Source organism: Sciurus vulgaris (assembly GCF_902686455.1).
Source record: "Sciurus vulgaris genome assembly, chromosome: 1".
Taxonomy (NCBI): Eukaryota; Metazoa; Chordata; class Mammalia; order Rodentia; family Sciuridae; genus Sciurus; species Sciurus vulgaris.
The window spans coordinates 42,001,235-42,025,069 of record NC_136461.1 but is presented as its reverse complement, the minus strand read 5'-3'; the positions used below and the strand labels follow the sequence as shown (position 1 = coordinate 42,025,069).

At 36.6% G+C, this 23,835-nt stretch overlaps 1 protein-coding gene across 4 annotated transcripts in view; it reads right to left on the bottom strand.

Moving 5' to 3' along the window:
- Positions 1–6,394: 6,394 nt before the first annotated feature.
- Positions 6,395–23,835, bottom strand: part of ZYG11B (zyg-11 family member B, cell cycle regulator) — an 88,646-nt gene continuing 71,205 nt past the window's right edge. For all 4 annotated transcript variants that reach the window (XM_079142080.1, XM_079142077.1, XM_079142078.1 and 1 more), the window contains exons 11-14: positions 21,763–21,960; positions 21,590–21,642; positions 19,816–19,913; positions 6,395–12,553 (exon numbers count right to left, since the gene is read on the bottom strand). In XM_079142080.1, coding sequence (XP_078998206.1) covers positions 12,363–12,553; positions 19,816–19,913; positions 21,590–21,642; positions 21,763–21,960 — 540 coding nt within the window. In that variant the 3' untranslated portion in view covers positions 6,395–12,362. The remainder of the gene's footprint in view (positions 12,554–19,815; positions 19,914–21,589; positions 21,643–21,762; positions 21,961–23,835) is intronic.

Here is a 23,835-nt window from a genome sequence, read left to right as displayed (position 1 = left end):
TATGTTTTTGGATACAGTTTGCCAGTATTTGGTTGAGGATCTTTGTGTCTATATTCATCAAGGATATTGGTCTAAAATTTTCTTTCCTTGATGTGTCTTTGCCTGGTTTGGTATGAGGGTGATATTAGCTTCATAGAATGAGTTTGGTAGGGTACCCTCCTGTCTCGTCCAGTGAGTACAATGAAGACTCGGCTCTCAAATGGAGTTTTAAGGTCTTTATTTTGATGGAAGAGCTCTGAGCCGAGTGCCTGGTTCTTCTTTCTTCCTTGGGACTGTGTATGCTAGCTTTATAGGGTGTATTAGCCAATTATATAGTGGGTCAGGCATTTGTCTCGTGGACACTTAGTAACAGTTACTGAGGACATGAGCTGATCACGAGCTATGCACAGACTCGGAAGATACCTGTCAGCCAATGGTAGGCACTTCTTGTTTTCTGCTTGGCGCCATCTTTTGGGTGAGGCTTACCGCCACTGCGGGCCCTCAGGGCAGCAGCCCCTAACACCCTCCTTTTCTATTTCCTGGAATACTTTGAGAAACATTGGAATGAGATCTTCTTTGACGGTCTTGTAGAACTCGGCTGACAATCCATTTGGTCCTGGACTTTTCTTGGTTGGTAGGCTTTTGAAGGCTTCTTCTATTTCATTGCTTGATATTGATCTGTTTAAATTGTGTATGTCCTCCTGGTTCAGCTTGGGAGGAGCCTGTCTCTAGAAATTTGTCAATGTCTTTGGTGTTTTCTATTTTGTTGGAATATAGATTTTCAAAGTAGCTTCTCATTATGTTATGTATTTCAGTGGTGTCTGTCATGATATTTCTTTTTTCATCACTACTTTTAGTAATTCGAGTTTTCTCTCTTCTTCTCTTTGTTAGTATGGCTAAGGGTTTGTCTATTTTGTTTACTTTCTCAAAGAACCAACTTTTTGTTTTGTCAATTTTTTGAATAGTTTCTTTTGTTTCAATTTCATTGATTTCAGCTCTGATTTTAATTATTTCCTGTCTTCTACTTTTGGTGTTGTTCTGTTCTTTTTTCTAGGGCTTTGAGCTGTAATGTTAGGTCATTTAGTTGTTGACTTTTCATTCTTTCTGGAATGCGCTCCATACAATGAATTTTCCTCTTAGTACCGCTTTCATAGTGTCCCAGAGATTTTTGATATGTTGTATCGTCATTCTCATTGACCTCTAAGAATTTTTTAATCTTTTTCCCTGATGTTTTCTGTTATCCATGTTTCATTCAATAGCATATTATTTAGTCTCCAGGTGTTGGAGTAATTTCTGTTTTTTATTTTGTCATTGATTTCTACTCTCAGTCCATTATGATCTGATAGAACACAAGGCAGTATCTCTATTTTTTTGCATTTCCTAAGGGCTGCTTTGTGGCATAACATATGGTCTATTTTTGAGAAGGTTCCATGTGCTGCTGAGAAGAAAGTGAATTTACTCATTAATGGGTGGACTATTTTATTTTTTGGGGGGTGCTGGGGATTGAACCCAGGGCCTTGTGCTTACAAGGCAAGCACTCTACCAACTGAGCTATCTCCACAGCCCCTGGACTATTTTATATATGTCTGTTAAGTCTAAGTTATTGATTGTGTTATTGAGTTCTATGGTTTCTTTGTTTAGTTTTTGTTTGGAAGATGTATCCTGTGGTGACAGTGGTGTGTTAAAGTTACCCAGAATTATTGTATTGTGGTCTATTTGATTACTGGAATTGAGAAGGATTTGTTTGATGTAAATCGATGCACCATTGTTTGCGGCATAAATATTTACTATCATTATGTCTTCCTGATTTATGGTTCCCTTAAGCAGTATGAAATGTCCTTCTTTATCCCTTCTGACTAACTTTGGCTTGAAGTCCACTTTATCTGAAATAAGGATGAAAACCCCTGCTTTTTTACTGAGTCTGGGTGCATGGTAATTTTTTTCCCATCCTTTCACCTTTAGTCTGTGGATGTCTTTTTCTATGAGATGAGTGTCTTGCAGGCAGCATATTGTTGGGTCTTTCATTTTAATCCATTCTGCCAGTCTATGTCTTTTGATTGATGAGTTTAGGCCATTAACATTCAGGGTTATTATTGAAAAATGATTTGTATTCCCAGTCATTTGGCTTATTTTTGGTTTTTAACTTGACTTGATTTCTCCTTTGAATGGTTTTTCTCTAAGATAGTTCCTCCATTTGCTGAACTACATTGTTGTTTTTCATTTCCTCCTCATGGAATATTTTTTGAGAATATTCTGTAGCACAGGCTTTCTATTTGTAATTTCTTTTAACTTTTGTTTATCATGGAAGAATTTTATTTTCATCCTCAAATCTGAAGGTTAGTTTTGCTGGGTATAGAATTCTTGGTTGGCAACCATGTTCTTTCAGAGCTTGAAATACGTTGTTCCAGGCCTTTCCATCTTTTAAAGTCTGGGCTGAGAAATCTGCTGATATCCATATTGGTTTCCCCTTATACGTAATCTGATACTTTTCTCTCGCAGCCTTCAAAATCCTATCTTTATTTTGTATGTTAGGCATTTTCATTATAATGTGCCTTGGTGTAGATCTGTTGTGATTTTGTGCATTTGGTGTTCTGTAAGCCTCTTGTATTTGATTTTCCATTTCATTCTTCAGGTTTGGGAAATTTTCTGAGATTATTTCATTGAATAGGTTGTTCATTCCTTTGGTTTGTATGTCTGTGCCTTCTTCAATCCCAATAATTCTTAAATTTGGTCTTTTTATGAAGTCCCACAATTCTTGGACATTCTGTTCATGATTTCTTACCATCTTCTCTGTTTGGGCAACTGTATTTTCAAGTTTAAATATTTTGTCTTCATTGTCTGAGGTTCTGTCTTCCGAGTAGTCTAGTCTGTTGGTGATGCTTTCCATTGAGTTTTTTATTTGGTTTATTGTTTCCTTCATTTCAAGGATTCCTGTTTTTTTTGTTGTTGTTTTGTTTTTGTTTTTTTTTTCTAGAATCTCTCTTTGTTGAAATGATCTTTTGCTTCCTGCAGGTGCTCTTTCAGCTTTTTGATATTATCATTCATTGCCTGCATTTTCTCTCTTATCTCATCCTTTGCTTCACGAATCATCTTAATCATGTATAATCTGAAGTCCTTTTCTGACATTTCTTCTACCATACTGTCATTGGATTCTATTAATATATAATCTAGATTTGTTTGGATCATTTTCTTCCCTTGTTTTTTCATGTTGTTCATGTATCTTCCCCTCTAGCAGTGCAGATCTGGGGTATTGCAGTTTCCCCCCTATAGGCTTATGGTGACCCTATAGGTTTCCAAACCTTTTCTTTAAGGGGGAGATCAATATTAGCCATGCCCAGTTCAGACAATATGCAACCCTAAACCAAATAGCCCTTATGAGTATATTAGCGATGTTGTCATAATAAACAGAATGAATTCAATTATTATCTTCAGTATAACAAATAGATTTGCAATAAGGTCTGCAGTTTCTAATGGAGGACAAAGAAGATGGGGAGGGGTGTAGGATGTAGCTGTTAATGGAATAAGAAAATAATATATAGAAGTTCTAGATCATAGAAAGAGTGATAGCGTAATCAAATGAAGTTGGTTGTTAGCATGCAAAAAGGGAGAAAGAGACTCTGAGGGAACAGGTAAACAAAAGGAAAAGAGAGTGAGAAAAGTAAAGAAATAAAAACTTAAAATTTTTCAATGAGAAGAAATAAGAAAATCTACACTATAACAGTCATATAGTATTCAAACCTCCCAGTCTTCAGTAGCCTGATGCATGAGAGGTAAGTGACAATGAGCTTCAAGTCTCTAGCAGGCAGCTCAGGATGAGATTTGCCCCACCTAAAGATGAGAGATATGGCTTCCAAGATTATCCAAGATGGCTGCTCTGGCTTCCAAGTGTGTTGGCAAATGTGGAGCTGCAGCTCAGGGTGTGGGAATGGTCGGCTGGAGGTCCTGGGGGTGGGGTGCAGTTGGTCGGGCAGGGGTCCTAGAGGTGGGGTGTGGTCAGTCTGGTTGCGGGTTCCTGGAGGCGGGGTGCAATCACTCAGTATGGGGGTCCTGGTGGCGGGGAGCAGTCAGTCGATGTGAGGGCCCCAGAGGCAGGGAGTGATTAGTCAGGCTGAGTCCCTGATCTGCTTTGAATATCCAGTTTTAAATTCCAGTAAATTCCCCCAACTTTTTTTGTTCACTCACCTTCCTTGCTGAGAAGCTGCTCTTTCTTGGTTTCACTCCACAGAGCAGTCAAAAAAGTGACCTCCTCTATTCCGCCATCTCGAAAACCCCCCCTTTTTATTTATTTATTTTTTAGGCAAGGTCTTCCTAAATTGCTGAAGCTGGCCTTGAACTTGCAATCCTCCTGCCTCAGCCTCCCGAGTGGCTGAAATGGCAGATGTGCCCCACTAAGCTCAGCTTGATTGGTTAAAATACAGCCAAAGATGCCAGAGCAGTGGCTCATGCCTGTGATCCCAACTACTTGAGAGGCTGAAGCAGAAGGATTACAAGTTTGAAGACAGCCTGGATAATTTAGTGAGACTCCTATCTCAAGACAAAGAATTTTAAAAAGGGTTGGGAACATAGCTCAGTGGTAGAGTGCCCATGGGTTCAATCCCCAGTGCTGCAAAACAGAAACAAATAATGAGCTCTACAATCACCCTAACACATATAATCTCACTTGGTTTATTAGTGAAGCAGTAGTATCTGTAGTGACTTTTTATTGCCAATTGTATATAAGCAGTATCTAAATAGTGATGCTGCTCTATGTCATTCTTTTTTTTTTTTTTTTTTTTTTTTTTTTTTGGTACTGGGGATTGAACTCAGAGGCACTTTACCATTGAGCCACATTTCCAGCCCTGTTTTGTATTTTATTTAGAGACAGGGTGTCACTGAGTTGCTTAGCACCTCACCATTGCTGAGGCTAACTTTGAACTTGCAATCCTCCTGTCTCAGCCTCCCAAGGTGCTGGGATTACAGGCATGCACCACTGTGCCTGGCTATAATGTCATTTTTTTTCCTGGGAGGCGCTGGGGACTCAAACCGTAGCCCTTGAGCGCTAGGGTACCACTCTCCAAATGAGCTATTTCTTCAGCTCCTATAATGTCATTCTTTTTTTTTTTTTTGTGGTACTGGGGAATTGAACCCAGGGCCTTGTGCTTACAAGGCAAGCACTCTACCAACTGAGTCACTTCCTCGTTGCATGTTCTTTTTTTCCTGTAGCATATATTTGATGCTTAATCACATTCTGTCAGAGATCTAAGAAATATCAGGTTATCCTATTATAAAATGGTGGATGGGACCCACTGTATGGAAATAAGAATGGGAGTGCAGTCTGTTGCTACAATGACCTGTGATTTAAGCAATCAATTTACCTAAGAATTATCTTCTTTAACTCAAAAGTTCTGAAACTAAAATCACAAATACTTTGTATTTTTGGTAATCCCCCTCACTAAATGCACTTAAACAATCTCTCTTTCCCCCTATATAGATAGTTGTTTTTTGTTTTTGCTACCGGGGATTGAACACAGAGGCGCTTAACCACTGAGCCACATCCTCAGTCCTTTCTATTTTTTGAGACAGGGTCTCACTAAGTAGTTTATGGCTCCCCTAAATTGCTGAGGCTGGTCTTGAACTTACAATCCTCCTGCCTCAGCCTTCCGAGTCACTAGAATTACAGGCATGCGCCACTGCACTCAGCAATCTGTATTATACCAATTATCTCAATATTTGCCTGAAGGTGAACCCAGGTATTACTGAATGATCTTGGATTGTTCAATAGGTGTCCAGTTTGGATTAAGCACTGTGAACTGGGTTTGGAATATACTGTTAAATAATATTTAACATTTATTCTTCTCCCTTAATTTTTAATTTTTTTTTATTTCTTAGTACTATGGATTGAACCTAAAGGCACTTAACCACAGTCACATCCCCAGTCCTTTTTCATTTTTTATTTTGAGACAGGGTCTTGCTAAACTAATTAGGGTGTTCCTAAATTGCTGAGGCTGGCTTTGAATTTATTATCCTCCTGCCTCAGTTTCCCCAGTTGCTGGGATTACAGGCCACCATGCCTGGCAGTGGCACATACCTGGCAAACTAAGGCCTTTTCAGAAAGCAGCTGCTGCAAGTAGATGATTAAGGAGCCCAGAACCCAAAGCTTGCATTAACATTACTTTATTTATTTTATTTTATATTTTGGTATGGGGATTAAACTCAGGGTGCTGAGTCCCATCCCAATCCTTTTTATTCTTTGAGACAGTGTCTTACTAAATTGCTTAGGTCCTCACTAAACTGCTGAGTTGGCCTCAAACTTGGGATCCTCTTTCCTCAGCTTCTTGATGCTGGAATTACAGGTGTGTGCTACCACATCCAGGCACATTAATATTTAATTTTAAAGCAAATGACCAGAACCAAAATAGACAAGACACACATTACATAAAATCTGCTTAACATTTATTTAGGCAAGAAAAAAAATCCAAAACAAAAATCTGTACACACATTAATACTTAAGCGATGTCCTGATTTAAAATATAGCATGATTCATATACAGAATACTCCCATTCATCTGGCCATAATGAAAACAATGCCTCCAATCCAGATAATTGAGAGTCTTTAAAATGTACACACATTACACTTTCCAATCAATTTTTCATATCCTTTGAAAGGAGCTGAATTGTTCCTTCAGAATTCAAGCAAAAGATAGCTTTTCTCATATAAGTCAGTGAGGATTTGACAGAAGAAATCCTATATAAATCAGGGATTTTTAAAAATTGTATTCTTGCAGATATATCTGAGTATTAATCTTCACATAACAGTCTCTTATTTTTAGAGGGAAAATGCTCTCAATAATTTCCTTTTATGAAAGCATCTCAGCTTCCACTAGCTAAGTGCCTTCTTGGTTCAAAGCTGATTAAATATACAAGAACCCAATTTGAACAGTTTTGCCCTAAGTAAGCCCCAAATTAATCAGACTATTAATGAACTAGATTTTTTACTTCCCATAATTTTGATAAATTTGGATTTTTTTAAAAAAATGTTTTTATGAGATGGGGTCTCAATGTTGCCCAAGCTGGTCTCCAATTCGTAGGCTCAAGCTAATTCTCCCACCTCAGTTTCCAGAGTAGCTGTGACTATGGAAGTGCACCACCATGCCCAGCTCTGAATTTTTTTTCCCTCAGCACTGGGAGTTGAACTCAGGAGTTCTTTACCACTAGGCTACATCCCCAGTCCTTTTTATTTTTCACTTTGAAACAGGATCTTACTAAACTACTGATGCTGGTCTTGAACTTGCAATCCTCCTGCTTCGGCCTCCAGAGTTACTGGGATCACAGGTGGGTGCTACCATCACACTAGTTTCCTGTCTGGCTTTAAAGTTAGGCTGTGCTGTCCAAGAGAGCTTTTACTTCATTCAGGGTAATGAGAAACAGCACTGATCTTTGCATGATTTACTAAAAAAAAGCGGGGCAGGGGACAAACAGGCAGAATCAGTTCTTTCTTAGAATAAGTTCCTTCTTAGGCCACTAGCCAGTTAACATAAAAGTGTCATGGGTTAAGACTGATTTGGAAACCAAAGAATGCATAATTAGGAGTATACCATGTCATGCAAAGTCTATGTAATACTAAGTAAGGTAAAGCAATCACTCATTTGAAGCCCAATCTGCAAATTTTCCTATCATACTGCTATTTTCATCACCAAAGTTGACTTTACATTATTCCTAAAATAAATAGATAACACTGAAAATTAAAAATGTGAACACATGAGCTGGGGTTGTAGCTCAGTGGTAGAGTGTCTGCCTAGTATGTGTGAGGCACTGGGTTTGATCCTAAGCACCACATAAAAATAAAATAAAGGTATCATCGTGTCCATGTACAACCAAAAAAAATTTTTTTTTAAAAAATGTGAACACACAGCAAATGGTAAAGTCTAGCATTCTGTATCCATAATCATTCAAAACTGCTACAGTGGATTTAAGAGGGAAACCAAAAGTTTGCAAACCTCTCTGAAAGCTTTTTTAGAGCAATTTTGAAGCCATAGATGTACAAAGTCCCCCAATAAATAACATAACAGATAAAATTGGAAAAGCCCATATCAGCTGACAATATGACACTGTCTTTAACTTAAGCCTTCAATTAAATAATACTGTTTATACCCCTTTTAAAGTTGTACAAAAAACAAATATGTAAACATACCATTAGAGGGCAGGAGAGGGGTGCATTTTAACATATATAAAACAGTACATTTCTGCTACCTCTGTTCCTTGAGCACCACTTCACAGTGTTTTTTGGGGGTAATGCATTTTAAAACACTAAGCCCAATGAAACAAAATGAAACAAAAAATAAAAATACTAGGCCAAACTTGTGGTTCATTAATTTACCCCAATTTGGCACATAAAATGTTTTCATTAAGATTTGCTCAAAGGGGATGGAAGATGGCCCAATGATACTTTGATACATACATAGCATAATAAAAATGCAGCCAAACTAAAGTGCCTAGGGGAAAAATAGGTCAACACAAAAGGACTCATGTGTAAGAACAACTTCTTAAACTGGATATATAGGATTAATAGTTTTAATATGAATCTTTGAATTTTCAGAAGTTTGAAAATAAAAGATATCATAAAAGCAAACTCCCATAGTAACCTTATTCACTCCCACTTTGGGAAATCCACTTCTAGTAATGGCATTTCTGTCCAGGGATGATAAGCAGCAATATTCATGGTCAACTCCAGGAATTGTGGGTCTGATACGCTTTCTAAAAATCCTCAACCTAGATCAGTAGCCATTGCATGCGGGGTTAGAGTATAAATAACCCCCGTTAGTACTGATTTATGCTTCTTTTTTAACTACAAAAAGAAAAAAAAATTAATACTCTTTTCTTTTTGGTGCTAGGGTCTGAACCCCAGGGCCTTGTGTATGCTAAAACTATTGAGCTGAGCTATACCCTCAACCCAAAAGAAATGTTTTTAGAATATAAAGACTATAGCACAACTTGATGCAAAGAATAAGATGCCTTAATTATATCTGTTCTACTCTGTTCTTGTCTTACTCAATGACACCCACACATACCGTTATAATCTAAAAAATCTAATTCCATTTCCTTTAGTAGATCCAAACCTTGCTGTTGCTTGTGAACTGATCTAGTGATGTTTAATAATATCTAAGAATACTAATGATTTGAGTGTTCAACTCTAGTCTAAGCTGTGCTTGGAACAGCACCTCTAAGCCACCAAAAGGTAAACTTTGAAGGTACCAAGTACTGGTACATTCTAGTCTACAGCTGCAAAAAAGAAGCCTCAGATACTAATTGTAGAGACTGGTCAGTTATATCTCATAATTTCAATATATACAACCATTATATTTCAACCAGATTCAAGATCTTACAGTTAATTCTATGCCTTAATTATAAACACAATTTTAAGAACCATTCTAACAGAAAGGCACCAAATTTTTTATACATTTGAGATGTGCTTGTTTTGCTTTTAAGACTCAGATCTGGCCATTATAGATACTCAAAATAGTAAATTTAACTTTAAATATTTTTTTGAGTCTTCATATTTATTCTGAATAAAGAAGGGATTTACTATTTTCTGTACATTTTTAGGAAGACAAAAACCTAGCAATAGCCTAACAGGGAACATACACAGTTGCCTTGAACAGTGTAAAACAAAGGTGAAGGGGGTGGGAAGGGCGCAAGAATGGAGGAAGGAGGAACTCTATAGAGGGATAAGAGGGGTAGGGGGGAGAAAAAAAAAATAACAGAATGAAGCAAAAACTATTACCCTAGGTAAATGTATGATTACACAAATGGTATGCCTCTACTTCATGTACAAACAGAGAAACAAGATGTATCCCATTTGTTTACAATAAAAATGAATTTAAAAAAATGTGAAGACAAATTTCTCGAATAGGATATCCCTTCACTACACAAAACAGACTTGAAAATTGTCAACAGAGCTAGCAACTTTCAAGTTATTGTAGGCCATCCTATTTTCTGAATTTTGCCTTAAGAAACTAATAAAAAAGGGAGACAAAGTGTGGAGGTCATGTCTATAATTCTGGTGACTGGGGAGGCTGAGGCAGTAGGATCCCTTGGCCCAAAGTCAAGGTCAGTCTCAGTAAACTAGAGAGGTCCTAAGCAACTTAGCAAAACCCTGTCTCAAAGTGAAAAATAAAAAGAGCTAGGATATACCTCCATGGTAAAAACACCCATGAGTTCAATCCCCAGTATAAAATAAAAATAATAATAATGAGGATGAAGGAGAGAAGAAAAAAGGGAAAGGAAATTTAAAAGAATTTTCCATTTTCTCTGAAATTATCTGTAAAAATCCATCTTATATCTGTAAAAATTCCTTTAAGCCAATTAAGTTAGAATTAAAACACAATTTAATATGCTTTTAATGGTTCTAAATATTTGTTTTCTTTTAATGTAACTCAGTTTTCATACTCATGAAGGAACTTAAAAACACTGAAAACTGATTATTGTGATAATGGGATAAATGTGTGTGTCAAAAATGTTACCTGCATATTATCAAACCAGTTTACTTCTAAACTAAGATGCTTTTGAGAAAAAACAACTGTAATTTAAACATTCCATTTAAAATCTCTACTGAAAACATTTTGTCCACCTATGAAAAAAATGTAGTAATCTGAGATTGCAGGTGAACCTTATTTACAAAGTAAAAATTTAAATGGAATTTATGTTTTCATGTGACTTGTTGCCTCCTAAGTGCAGTTATTGATATCATGATAATTGATTCTTTACTATACTGTGTCAAGTCTCTTAAGGAAAGGGCAATTGTCTAAAAATAATTCATCAAAAATATTTCCTTTTATCCACAGCAACTATAATCATTGTATCTAAACATTTAACAATAATCTAATTCTCTTGCATTTTTGGCAGTGAGATGTGGACATTTTTCTCCAACATGTACACATTAAGAAGACATATATTTGAACAAAAGAAAATTTAACTTTTTAGGGGGCATTAAACCCAGGGCCTTGCACAAACTAAATAGCACTCTACCACTGAGCTACACCCTAGCCCAAATTAAACTTTTTGTGGCAAAATTTACTGTTGTCAATTATAATTTAACAGAGTATGTCAACACCATGAGTAGTCACTATTCCACTGAACAAAAATGCCATTGAAATAGAGGGAAAAGAATGGCTAGTTTAACCAGAGACAATTTGTTAAAAGTTCACATTTTCACAACATTATGACATAATGGAGAATTAGACAGTTAGGTTTAAACACAGAATGCTGTCTTATACTGAGATACTTGGGGAAATATTTGTAGAGAGTAACCTGCAGTCTGTGCAGGAAGTAGCAGTCCATGTTTCCAGCCACAAATATGGAAAACCAGCTTCTGCTCACTGCCTCAAGACAGAAGGTCTCCAGAAGGATAGTCTCATCCATTTAAAAAACTATACCATGAAAACAATTCCCAATTCCAAAACTGTATTCTTCCTTAGTAGTTTTTTTTCCCCTATTTTTCTTTCTTTTATTCCTCTTCCTTTTTTTTTTTTTTCTTTCTTTTTTTCTTTTTTTCTTTCTTTCTTTCTTTCTTTCTTTCTTTCTTTCTTTTTTTCTTTCTTTTTTTTTTTTTTTCTTTTTTTTTTTCTTTTTTTTTTCTTTCTTTCTTTCTTTCTTTCTTTCTTTCTTTCTTTCTTTCTTTCTTTCTTTCTTTCTTTCTTTCTTTCTTTCTTTCTTTCTTTCTTTCTTTCTTTCTTTCTTTCTTTCTTTCTTTCTTTCTTTCTTTCTTTCTTTCTTTGTCTTTGCAGTACTAGGGATTGAACGCAGGGCCTTACACATGCTGGGCAAGTGCTCTATCACTGAGATAAAACCCCAGCCCTCTAACATATTTTTCTGTTGGCCATCCAGGCTACAGTGAGTAACTTCCAAAAGGAGACAACTCAGGTTTCCATTCTTTCACACTAAGAAGGACATCTTATAAAAGATACACAGAGAATAAAGGCATTTTGTACAGAAGCAGTATAAAATTTACAACTGAAGCAGTGCCAGAAATCAGGTTAACAGCTCATGGGAAGCTGCAAATTGATTGGAAGGGACACTGAGATCAGAAGAGTCTGGCCTAAGGGTTCGTGCAAATTTTATCATAAAACTTCAGAATCTCAAGCACAGGTAAGTTCAAACACTGAAAGATGTGGAAAATTTCCTAAAAGGCAATGATGAAGGAAGAGACCTTTCTTGCCTCATTAGTTAAAAATCACAAGACAAATTAGAGACTGTTCACATGGGCAGTAGTGTACATTATCAATCCCAAACTCATGTTATGACTCTTGTCATAGAACCCCCCCAAAACACCACAGAGGGCAAGATATTCCCAATGAACCAATCACAAGGAAATTCCTGTGGGTTCAATGATCCAATAATTTATGGCTATTAATTTAGTCTAGCCTGAGGTTGCTTTTTACTGGGAGGCGGCCTCCCGTGGCGCACAATGTGTTTTTCTAAGCTGTCCAAAATGGCCACAGCAATCTGTTGAACATGGGGATCAGTCTGTTCATGTTCTTTGATGTTGTATAAATGCTGCAACCCTCCTTCTTCAATCAGCATGCTGCAATACCTTGAAGCTGAAAGAAAATAAGAGAAAGCTTTTTTTTTTTTTCTTGGTACTGGGAATTGAACCAAGGGGCACTTTACCACTGAGTCACACCCCAGCCCTATTTTATTTTTTATTTTTGGTACTGAGGATTGAACCCAGAGGCACTTTATCACTGAGCTATATCCCAGCCCTTTTTTAATTTTTCATTTTGAGACAGGGTCTCACTAAGTTGCTTAGGGCATTGCTGAATTGCTGAGGCTGGCCTCAAACTTGTGATCCTTCTACCTCAGCCTCCTAAACTGCTGGGATTACAGGCATGCTTATTTTTTATTTTGATAGGGTCTCACTAAGTTGCTTAGGGCATCAATAATGTGCTGAGACTGGCCTTGCACTTATGATCCTCCTGCCTGAGCCCCCTTAGCCACTGGGCACTGGGATTACAGGTATATGCCACCAAGCCTGGCGAAAAAGCTTTATTAAAAACACAAATTATCCCACACACACACACACACAAAAAAAAAACAAGTTCTTATGATCATTTTGCATTTACATTTAGAATTTTTTTTTTTTTTTTTTGGTGGTGGTGCTAGGGATTGAACTGAGGGCTTCATGCCTTGCTCATTAGGTAAAGGCTCTAAAACTAAGCCACACCAGTCCCTATTTCAGCTATTTTATTATTGACCACAATAAATAAACAAATAAATCCAAAGTCTTTTTTATCTTAATCTCATGACACAGACAATCTGGAAAAGAAAATAAAAGGAACTAGAATCATAAGTCTTATTTTTCCTGGGTATCTGTCTTACCTAAAATCGTAAGTAAGAAAAGTATTATTAAAATTTTTTTCTTTCAGTATTGGAGATTGAACCCAGGGGCACTTAACCACTGAGCTACTATCCCCCCAGCCCTTTCTCATTTTTTATTTTAAGACAGGGTCTTGCTAAATTGCCCAGGCTGACCTTGAATTTGTGATCCTCCTGCCTTAGCTTCTTGTGTAGCTGAAATTACAGGCCACAATCCCTGGCCCTAATTTTTTTTTTTTTTTTTTTTTTTTAAATTCACAAGTGGTAGCTTATATAGCTTAATAATGGTAGTGGGAGCCCGACCTGGTGGCACACATCAGTAATCCCACCAACTCAGAAAACTGAGGCAGGAGGATTATAAATTTGAGGCCAGTCTCAGCAATTTAGTTAGTCCCTGTCTCAAAAACTTAAAAGGCCTGGGGATGTAGCTCAGTGGTAAAGATCCCCCAGTTCTATTTCCAGTGCCAAAATGATGATGATGATGATGATGATGATGGTAGTGGGGGGAACAGAAGCATAGGATTGCCAATTATTTTCTTAAATTGTGTTTTAAGCCATACCATATTATTTTTGCTTATAAGATTGTGACATTTTAGTGAATATAACCCTCTCTTCTCAGTCTCCAAATAAGAGGTGCAAATGTAACTTAGTGTTATAACTGAAAGGTTTTTCAGTTGAAGAAAATTGTTTTAGTTAGCTTTGCATCACTGTGACCTAAAATTTTTTATTAAGTCCAATTTAATCTAAGTGGTTTTCATTTTTGTTTTGTTAAGTTTTTTTGTTACTTGTATTTCTCAAGTCCTAAGAACCCATTACTAAATTCAAGGCCATGAAATTTTTTTTTCTTTTTCAATTTTTTTAATTGGTGCATATTAGTTGTACATATTGGTAGGATTCAGTTACATATTCATATATGCATTTTTTTTAACAAGAATAAATTTATTTTATTTCTTTTAAAGATTTAATGGTATAGAAAATGTATATAGTGGGGCTGGGGTTGTGGCTTAGTGGTAGAGCACTTGCCTGGCATGTGTGAGGCCCTGGGTTCGATTCTCAGCACCACATAAAATAAAAGAAAGGTTGAGTCCACCGAAAACAAAAAAATATTAAAAAAAAAAATGCATATAGTATAATATCTTTTAAGTAATACATTTTTTCTTTCTCCCCCCATCAATATTAAACACTATTTAAACAGCTTATCTCTGCTTGCCTTGTCTGTATGTATGAGATACACTACTGAATACAAATAAGCTGTACATTGCTCCCTTTCAAATAAAAATTAAAATTAGTACCTAGGAAGCAAACAACAAGAAAAAAAAAAAAAAAGGAAAAAAATCAAAGCATAAACTTACGTGAAAAGTTTTTCTTGTTGTTGCTGAATATTTAAAAATATCTGGGGCAGTTAAATTACATTTTATTGGCATAGTTGCATTACAATGCTCCCGACATCACATAATGATGATCCAATTCAATTAATCTCTTAAATAAGTACCACAAACAACATTCATGTTCAGATGTTAACACATAATTTTAAATAAAAGCAAGAGCTCACTTTTACATTCTGATTTGATATACTGGTCAATAACCTCTTTGGAGTATGTAACTTCCAGGTTATCACTACAGACAGAGAGGAAAAAGTAACTTTTCTCATTCTTTTGAACAGTGAGTTCAGTTATCTCCTTTTACCATGGCTTTCTTCTGCTTAACAGTGGTTTGATAAGACAATGTTAAAAAAAAAAAAAAGAAACAAAAAACAACTAATACTTTTGTACAATTGGGCTCTAACAAAAAACTGGCTCTATCTTTAAATAAGGAGCCTAACCCTGATTCATAAAGTCTCTTAGAAAAAGGTCTTCAGCTTAGGCTTTTTATATTTCCATGAACCCAGAATTAGGAGCCACCTTTCTCGTGACCAAGAAGCATCTAGTTAAGCATATATGCATTTTTAAAAAAATATTTGTTTAGCTGTAGATGGACACAATACCTTTCTTTTATTTCTTTTTTTTTTTTTATGTGGTGCTGAGGATTGAACCCAGTGCCTCACAAGTGCTAGGCACTGAGCTACAACCCCAGCCCTGTATGTGCACAATTTATACTTTTTGGTGCCAGGGATTGAACCCAGGAGTATTTAATCATTGAGCAACATTTCCAGCCCTTTGTTCAGTATTTTGAGACAAGGTCTTCCTAAATTGCTAAGGTTGGTTTTGAACTTGCTATCCTCTTGCTTCAGCCTCCCAAGCCGCTGGGATTACAGGCATGTGCCACTGTGCCTGACCTTTTTGTTTTAAATGAAGTTTCATAGCTATATTTTCTTCACAAATCTTTATATGTTTAGCTCTTACTCATTGGCTTATAATCCATTTGGAGTTAATTGTGTATTTGGAATAAAGTAAGGCACATTCTTTTCCATCTGCCTATCCAATTTCCCCAGCACCACTTTTTCAAACCTATTATTTTCCCACTGAAACATCTCGTTAGCCTTGTTGAAAATAAGTTGACCATAGAGATATGACGTTTCTTCTAGATTCTCAATTCTCATGCATTGATTGACATGTTTTTCCTTAAATTTAGCAATCTGTGTGTGTGTGTGTGTGTGTGTGTGTTCCTGGGGATTAAGCCCAGGAGCACTCTACTACTGAGCTACAACCCCAGCCATTTTTATTATGTATTTATTTTACTTTTACTTTTTGTGGTACTGAGGATGGCACATTCTACCTCTGAGCTACATCACTAGCCCTTTTTATTTTGAGACAGTCTTACTAGGTGGCCAAGTTGGGCCTTAACTGTTGATCCTTCTGCGTCAGCCTCCCAAATCACTGGTATTACAGGCATATACCACTGTTTGGTTCTAGTGTTTTAAATATTTTTTGATTTTATATTTAGCTCTATGATCAATTTAGAGCTAATTCTTTATATAGTAGAGGTAAAAATCAAAGATCAATTTTTTTTATATGCTTATACCCAGTTGTTTCAGCACCATTTGTTGAAAAGACTCCTTTCTCCACTAAACTGCTTTGAACCTATGTAAAAATTTTAATTGATTTTATATGTATAGGTCTATATTCTCCATTCTGGTCCATTAATCTACTTTTTTTTTTTTTTTTTTTTTTTTTCTAGGGATTGAATCCAGGGACATTTTGCCACTGTTATATCCCCAGCCCTTTTTATTTTGAAACAGGGTCTCATTATGTTGCTTAGGGCCTCACTAAATTGCTGAGGCTGGCCTCAAACTTACCATCTTCCTCCTTCAGCCTCTCAAGTCCCTGGCATTATAGGTGAGCATCATGGTGTGTGTCCTACTTTTGTCTTTTTTTTTTTTTTTTTTTGCGGGGGGGGTTCTAGAAACCTTGGTGGTAGTTGTGGAGGTGGTTTTAGTGGAAGTGACAATTTTGGTCATGGAGGAAACTTCAATGGTTGTAGTGGCTTTGGTGGCAGCTGTGGTAGTGGTGGATATGGTGGCAGCGGGGATGACTACAGTGGATTTGGTAATGACAGAAGCAATTTTGGAGGTGATGGAAGCTACAATGATTTTGGCAGTTACAACAGTCATCAGATTTTGGACCCATGAAGGGTGGAAACTTTCTGGACTTTATGGTGGTACAGGGCAATACTTTGCCAAACCACAAAACCAAAGTGGCTATGGCAATTCTGGCAGCAGCAATAGTTATGATAATGGCAGAAGGCACAAGGCTTAGCAGGAGAGGAGAGCCAGAGAAGTGACAGGGAAGCTTCACGTTACAACAGATTTGTGAACTCAGCCAAGCACAGAGGTGGCAGGGTCTAGCTGCTATAAAGGTGTGGTTTAGACAACACTCACATGTATGGGCAAAACACCTTGAGGACTGTATTTGTGACTAATTGAATAACACTTATTTTAGTTTCTATTCTGTGGAAAGTATAAAGCATTTTAACAAAGGGTTTTAATGTAGACCTTGGGGCTGGGGAGATAGCTCAGTTGGTAGAGTAAGCACAAGGCCCTGGGTTCAATCCCCAGCACCGCACAAAAAAAAAAAAAAAAAAGTAGACCTTTTTTTTTTTTTCCACTCATGCTATTGATTGCTAAATGTAATAGTCTCATCATTACACTGAATAAATGTGTCTTTTTTAAAATGTGCAGTATAAAGTTAGTCTACTCTGAAGCCATCGTGGTAAAACTTCCCCAACATTGTGAAGTTAGATTCATTCTGGATGATGCCAAGTTCAGAAACCTTGGGGATATAGCTCAGTGGTAAAACAACATTGTGTTCATTCCCCAGTACTGAAAAACAAACAAATTATGCCCCAAACTTTCTAAAATATTGAAAAATGCTCATCTTAACACATAAAATAGGTACTATAATTATTCCCATTTAACACATATGGAAATTTAGGGCTGTGCGTAATAATTTGCTCAAGGTGGCATACACAGTAAATGGCAGACATGATTTGAATCCAGGAAGATACCTATATGTTCTTAACTTCCAAGTAATACTAATAATTACTAAAAGCTGTAAGCAGCATTAAAATATTTTAATATAAGCAGAAGTAAATTCCATTTAAATATAAATAAGACAAACAAGAAGCTAGGAATCTAAACTCCCTGAGATCAACATTAAATATTCTAACATTCCCCAAATTTTAGTGCATTTTAGAATAAATTCTTCAGGGCTATCATTCCATACAGTAAACCTGATAGAATGCTGATACCTAAAAGTTGTCACAAAAATAAACACTTATAAAAATGCTGTATTATTTACTCATTCACTTTTTTCTACTGAGCTATGAAAGATCCGTTCCTTGAGTTATGAGAAAGAAACTAGAAGTTGCCTGGCATGGTGGCACACACCTATAATCTCAGCTACTTGGAGGCTAAAGCAGGAGGATCACAAGCTCCAGGCCAGCCTCAGCAACTTAGTGAGACACTGTCTCAAAAGAAAAATTTCAAAAGGCTAGGGTGTAGCTCAGTGGTTAAGTGTCCCTGGGTTCAATTCCCAGTAAGAAAAAAAAAATTAACTTATACTTTACTATTAAAATGGTTCTATATGTTATATCAAAAGATTTATGGAATTAGTGTCTATGAACAAATAACTGACAAGGAATCATATTACAACTTTCAAAAATCAATGATATGGCTGGGTGCAGTGTTGCTCGGAGGCTGAAGCAGGAGGTTCACAAGTTCAAAATCAGCTTCAGCAACTTAGCAGCAAACTCAAAATAAAAAGGGCTGGGAATGTGGCTCAGCGGCTAAGCGCCCAAAGGTTCAATCCCTGGTAACAAACAAACAATGATATGAAACCTGACCTAAGTGCTGCACTTGGGGCTGGGGGTGGTGCTCAGAGTTAGGGTACTCATGTAGTATACATGAGGCCCTGGGTTCCACCCCAGCACCACTCTCACACATACCTGTTTTATTTATAGATAGATAGATAGGCAGATATAGATATAGACATATATCTATACATACACACACACTTTTTTTTTTTTTTTTTTTGCAGTGCTGGGGATTGAACCCAGGGCCTTGTGCTTGCAAGGCAAGCACTTTACCAACTGAGCTATATCCCCAGCCCCCACACACACACTTTTTAAAAATATATTTATATTTGTGTGTATACACATGTGTACACAGACACACAGATACACACACATATTCTGTTCAACACTGCCATTTTGCTAGGCATAGTGGCACATGCTTTCCTAGCTACTTGGGAGGCTAAAACAGGAAACTTTTTTGAGTCTAGGAGTTTGAGGCCTGCCTGGGAAATACAGAGAGACTCCATATCTTAAAATAAATAAATGAGCAGGAAGGAAGTGGGGGAAGTGCTGGGGAGTGATATTGGCTAAATTGTACTATTATGTTTTGTGCATGTACAAATATGTACTAATATCAATATGTATAATTATAATGTACCAAAAAGTAGAAAAAATTAAAGATACAAAAATAAATGAAAATGAAAATAAATATTTTATTTCTCCAGAGATCATGTGTACTAACAGTAATAAATAATAAATTAAATAATGGAATTTTGGGTGAATGAGGATTAAGCTCTGAAATGTATGATAAAACAGCAGCGACTCTACTTAGGATCTTTTATTCAATAAATGGGACTCAATGTAGGTTCGTTTAAAAAAAAATTTTTTTTTTTTTAGTTGTAGATGGACAACTAAAACCTTTGAGTTATTTATTTTTATGTGTTGCTGAGGATCGAACCCAGTGCCTCACACATGCTAGGTAAGTGCTCTACCACTGAGCTACAATCCCTGCCCCTCACCATAGCATCTTAGTCTTTAAATTCCCTGAGGTTAGAACACTATCTCTATTACAGCATTGTCATTTGGTATTGCCAAGCTCCTTCTGAAAGATTCATTTTGTTTATAACCTAAAATTCTCTTATAGTTTTAAAAGTCAATGTCCTTAAAAATCATTGCAAACACAAATTAGAAATGTCTTTCTATGAAAGGAAAATTTCACTTGAAAAAGAAAACTACAATTCTCTTTTTTGGTACATACGATTCTTGCTGCAGACATGCTGCATAGCCCAAACAGCCCATAGCTGAACTCCTGGTGTTGTGAAGCAGCCAAGTAGTGGGAAAAATGGATTAAAGGACCTAAAGTTTCAAGAGAAAAGAATCAAAGTTACATTCTGTATATAGCGTTATTTTATAAGCAGTGATTTCTAAAACTTTCATTTTAGAAATTTCATCTTAATAATTCTAAATTAACATAAATGAGTTACAGAACATCTTTCCTTTGTCTTAGCTATTTCAGAAAAGACTGCATTTAGATGTATCTTGGTATATGAAAGGTGATTAGGACACAGAACCAAAAGAGGAAAAAAAATCTTTCATAAACACTATTAATCTTAAAAATACACATTTTGAAGACTAAGAGACTTTGATGTAGAAACTAAGAAATGGAGAAGTTAGGAGATAACTGATAATATTCTGAAGGTCTAGAATTAGCTTTTATATTTCTACTGGCCTGAACAAAAATGGGTAAAACATAAGTTGGGGAAGTCAAAAATGCTGGCAGCACCAGCACTTATGAAGCAGACAACCAAAATAAGTTATAAGAAAATTAAGAAGCAACCAGGACCTGGATGTGGTGACACACACCTTGAATCCCAGTGGTTTAGGAGGTTGAGGCAGGAGGACTGCAAATTCAAAGCCAGTCTCTGGCTGTAAGCAACCTATCGAGAACCTCTCTCGAAATAAAAAATAAAAAGGGCTGGGGGAGCTGGGGTTATGGTTCAGTGGTAGAGCACTTGCCTAGCATGTGTGAAGCACTGGGTTTGAGTCTCAGCACTGCATGTAAATAAATAAAATAAAGTTCCATTAACAATTAAAAAAATAAAAAAATTTTTAAAAAGCTGGGGATTTGGCTCAGTGGTTAAGTGCTTTGGATTCAATCCTGGGTACCATAAACAGAGTCAGAAATTCAGTATGCACTTTAATGCTCTCATGTTGTTTTATATCTACATACATTCATACATTGGTTTTCCATCATAAAATCTCTTAACTGACCTTAAGTATCTTTCAAAACTCGTTAGCAAGTCACTTCCTTTAAAAGCTTTTTACCATCTTCCAGTATAAAATTAAGGGCTCTCATTTTTAATTTTATAACATTCTATGCACATCTAGTATAATGGTGAATTACATAAAATTCACATTTGATCTACCTCCTTAGAGTATAAGATTCTTGTGTGCAGCACCATGTCTTGGTCATCTTTGAATTTGAAGAGCAGAGACAAATCCCTGGGACTTGTCTATGGCAAGATTGATGAATATATAGGTGGCAGAAAAATGTCAAATACCTTGCTATTTAAAAAAATTTTTTTTTTGGTTGTACTGGACACTGAACCCAGGGGTGCTTTACCACTGAGATATATCTCCAGATCTTCTTATTTTATTTTAAAACGGGATCTAAGTTTCTCAGCTGGCCCGGAACTTTTGATCCTCCTACCACAGCCTCCTGAGTAGCTGGGATAACTGGGGTGTGCCACACCAGGCAAAACTTTGCTTCTTTTAAAGCCAGTACAAATATAGATACCAGAGGGAAAGATTATACATCTAATAGGAGTAATCTTCAGGTAAAAAAAATGACTAGGTTGCTGGCTTTTTAATCTTTTTCTTTCTTTCTCTTTCTCTCTCTCTCTCTCTCTCTCTCTCTTTCTTTGTGTGGTGCTGGGGATATAACACAGGACCTCAGGCATGCTAGGCAAATACTCTACCAACTGAGCTATATTTCCAACCCCCCACTGGACTTTTATCATCATATTAATTACCTGTATGCTACCATTTCACACTCCGGAGTTGGCCATTTCAAAATAGCTGAATGCTAGAAGACACAAGACATACAGAAAAAATTATAATACTTATTAATATCACATTACTACATTATAAATATCTGATAGCTTAACCAGTATGTATTTTTCCAGAAAATGAAAAATGACCCTACCAGGTCATCAAGAAGAGAATTCCTCTGGCTACGGCTTAATGTCCAAGCTTGTTCTCCTCTTGATATTAAGTGGGCAATAATTCCAGCTGCAAAGTAACTGACTTCTACTTCAACACTGTGTAGGAGACTACTAATGTGATCTATAAAATCCTTCCACATTAATTCAGAATGCAATTCTTGTACTTCAGCAATATTGTTCTGGGAAAAAAAAATATAAAAATTAATGTAATACATATACTAAATGGTTAAGGGAACTGTCTTCAGACACTGGACAACAAACAATGCCAAAAGGTAACTGCTGAGAGAAAAGTATTCAAATAGGGCAGTTTCCAGATTACAATAAACCCAAAGAGAACCTTGCAGTTTTGTTGAGTTGAGAAGGCCGAAATTATAGTTCAGGGTGGCCAAGCTGCAAAATTTTGTAGACCAGAGTATTGGAAAGGAAAGACAGAGAGAATATCAACAGTCAGACACATACACAGAGACAGACAGAGTTGTACAGAGGTTCCCTCAAATCTTTGGCTGACTAATTATACGATATGGGGTGAAATGTCATGGGGCTGAGTTAGATTAGAAGAAAGAAGGATGGGTAGAAAGGAGACAAACGGAAGAAAAAAGGGACTATAATTTTAAATCTAAAACTTCCATGAGGGGCTGGGGTTATGGCTCAGTGTTAGAGACCTTGCCTAGCATGTGTGAGGCATTGGGTTTGATCCTCAGCATCACATAACAATAAATAAATAAATACAATAGAAGTATTGTGTCCATCTACAATCAAAAACATTAAATAAATAAATAAATAAATAAAACCTCCACGAACACCCTCACCTTCACTTCCTAGGCCTGTTTTCCTCCAGACCTGAATTTAAAAGGTCCAATAAATTTTGTAAATCCAGTTATATAGAACCTATATATCTTGTCAGTTTACAGAATGTATAGACAGATGAAAAGAAGCCTAGAGAGAGAGAATGTTAAGCTATTACATGGGTGCAGCTGTGTATTATCTATTCACTAGATAATTCAACCTAAAGATTCTGAAAAGAACTAGACCACCCAGACTGACTCCTTGATCAAAAGAATGGAGCTCATTAGGCTGATGCTCACCACTTACAAAGTTTCCTTTAAAAGAAGAAACCTAGGACCCTAAAAGCACATCTTTTTTTTTTTTTTTTTGGTATCAGGGATTGAACCCAGGGGTACTTAACCACTGAGCCACATCCCCAGTCCATTTTATTTTTTATTTTGAGACAGGGTCTCACTAAGTTGCTTAGGGCCTCACTAAATTGCTGAAACTTGTCCTTGAACTTGCAATCTTCCTGCCTCAGCCTCCTAAGTCCACTGGGATTACAGGTATGCTCCACCATGCCCCACTGGCATCTCACTCTTGAGTAACCACCCTCCCTGTTCTTTGAGTGCATATCCTGCTCTATTGTTGCTTTCCTGAATAAATCTCCTCACTTTCCTAAATAAACCTCTGCTTATGCCTCTTATTGACACATTCTGAAATTCCTTTCTGCTGTGTAAAGTCAAGAATCTGTCAGGGTAGAATTAAAGTCTCCATTTGAGATACACAACACTTTGGGCAAAGATTTAAAAGAGCTATTATAAATATTACCCAAGATGAAATGAAAATAGAAACATAAGAAGAAAAAAGTAAATATATAAGAAAGGGAAGTGGTTCAGTGGCAGAGTACTTGCTTAGCATGCATGAGGCCCAGCCTGGGTTCAATTCCCAGCATTGTAAAAAACAAACAAAAATTGCTAAATTTGTGGTAATTTCATGCTCAGAGGGTGATGCAGGAGGACTGCAAGTTGAAAGTTAGCCTGGGCAACCAAGTGAGACCCTGTCTCAAAATAAAATTCAAAAAAGGGATGGGGATATAGCTTAATGATAGATTGCTTGCTACCCAGCATACTCAAAATCCTGGATTCAATGCTAAGTTCTGCAGGCAAAGAGAGTAAAGAGAGGAGAGAGGGGAAGAGAAGAGAGAGAAAGAATGAACATGAGAAATATGAATTCCTCTATCTTTTTGCAGTACTAGGGATTATACCTGGGGTGTTCTACCACTGAGC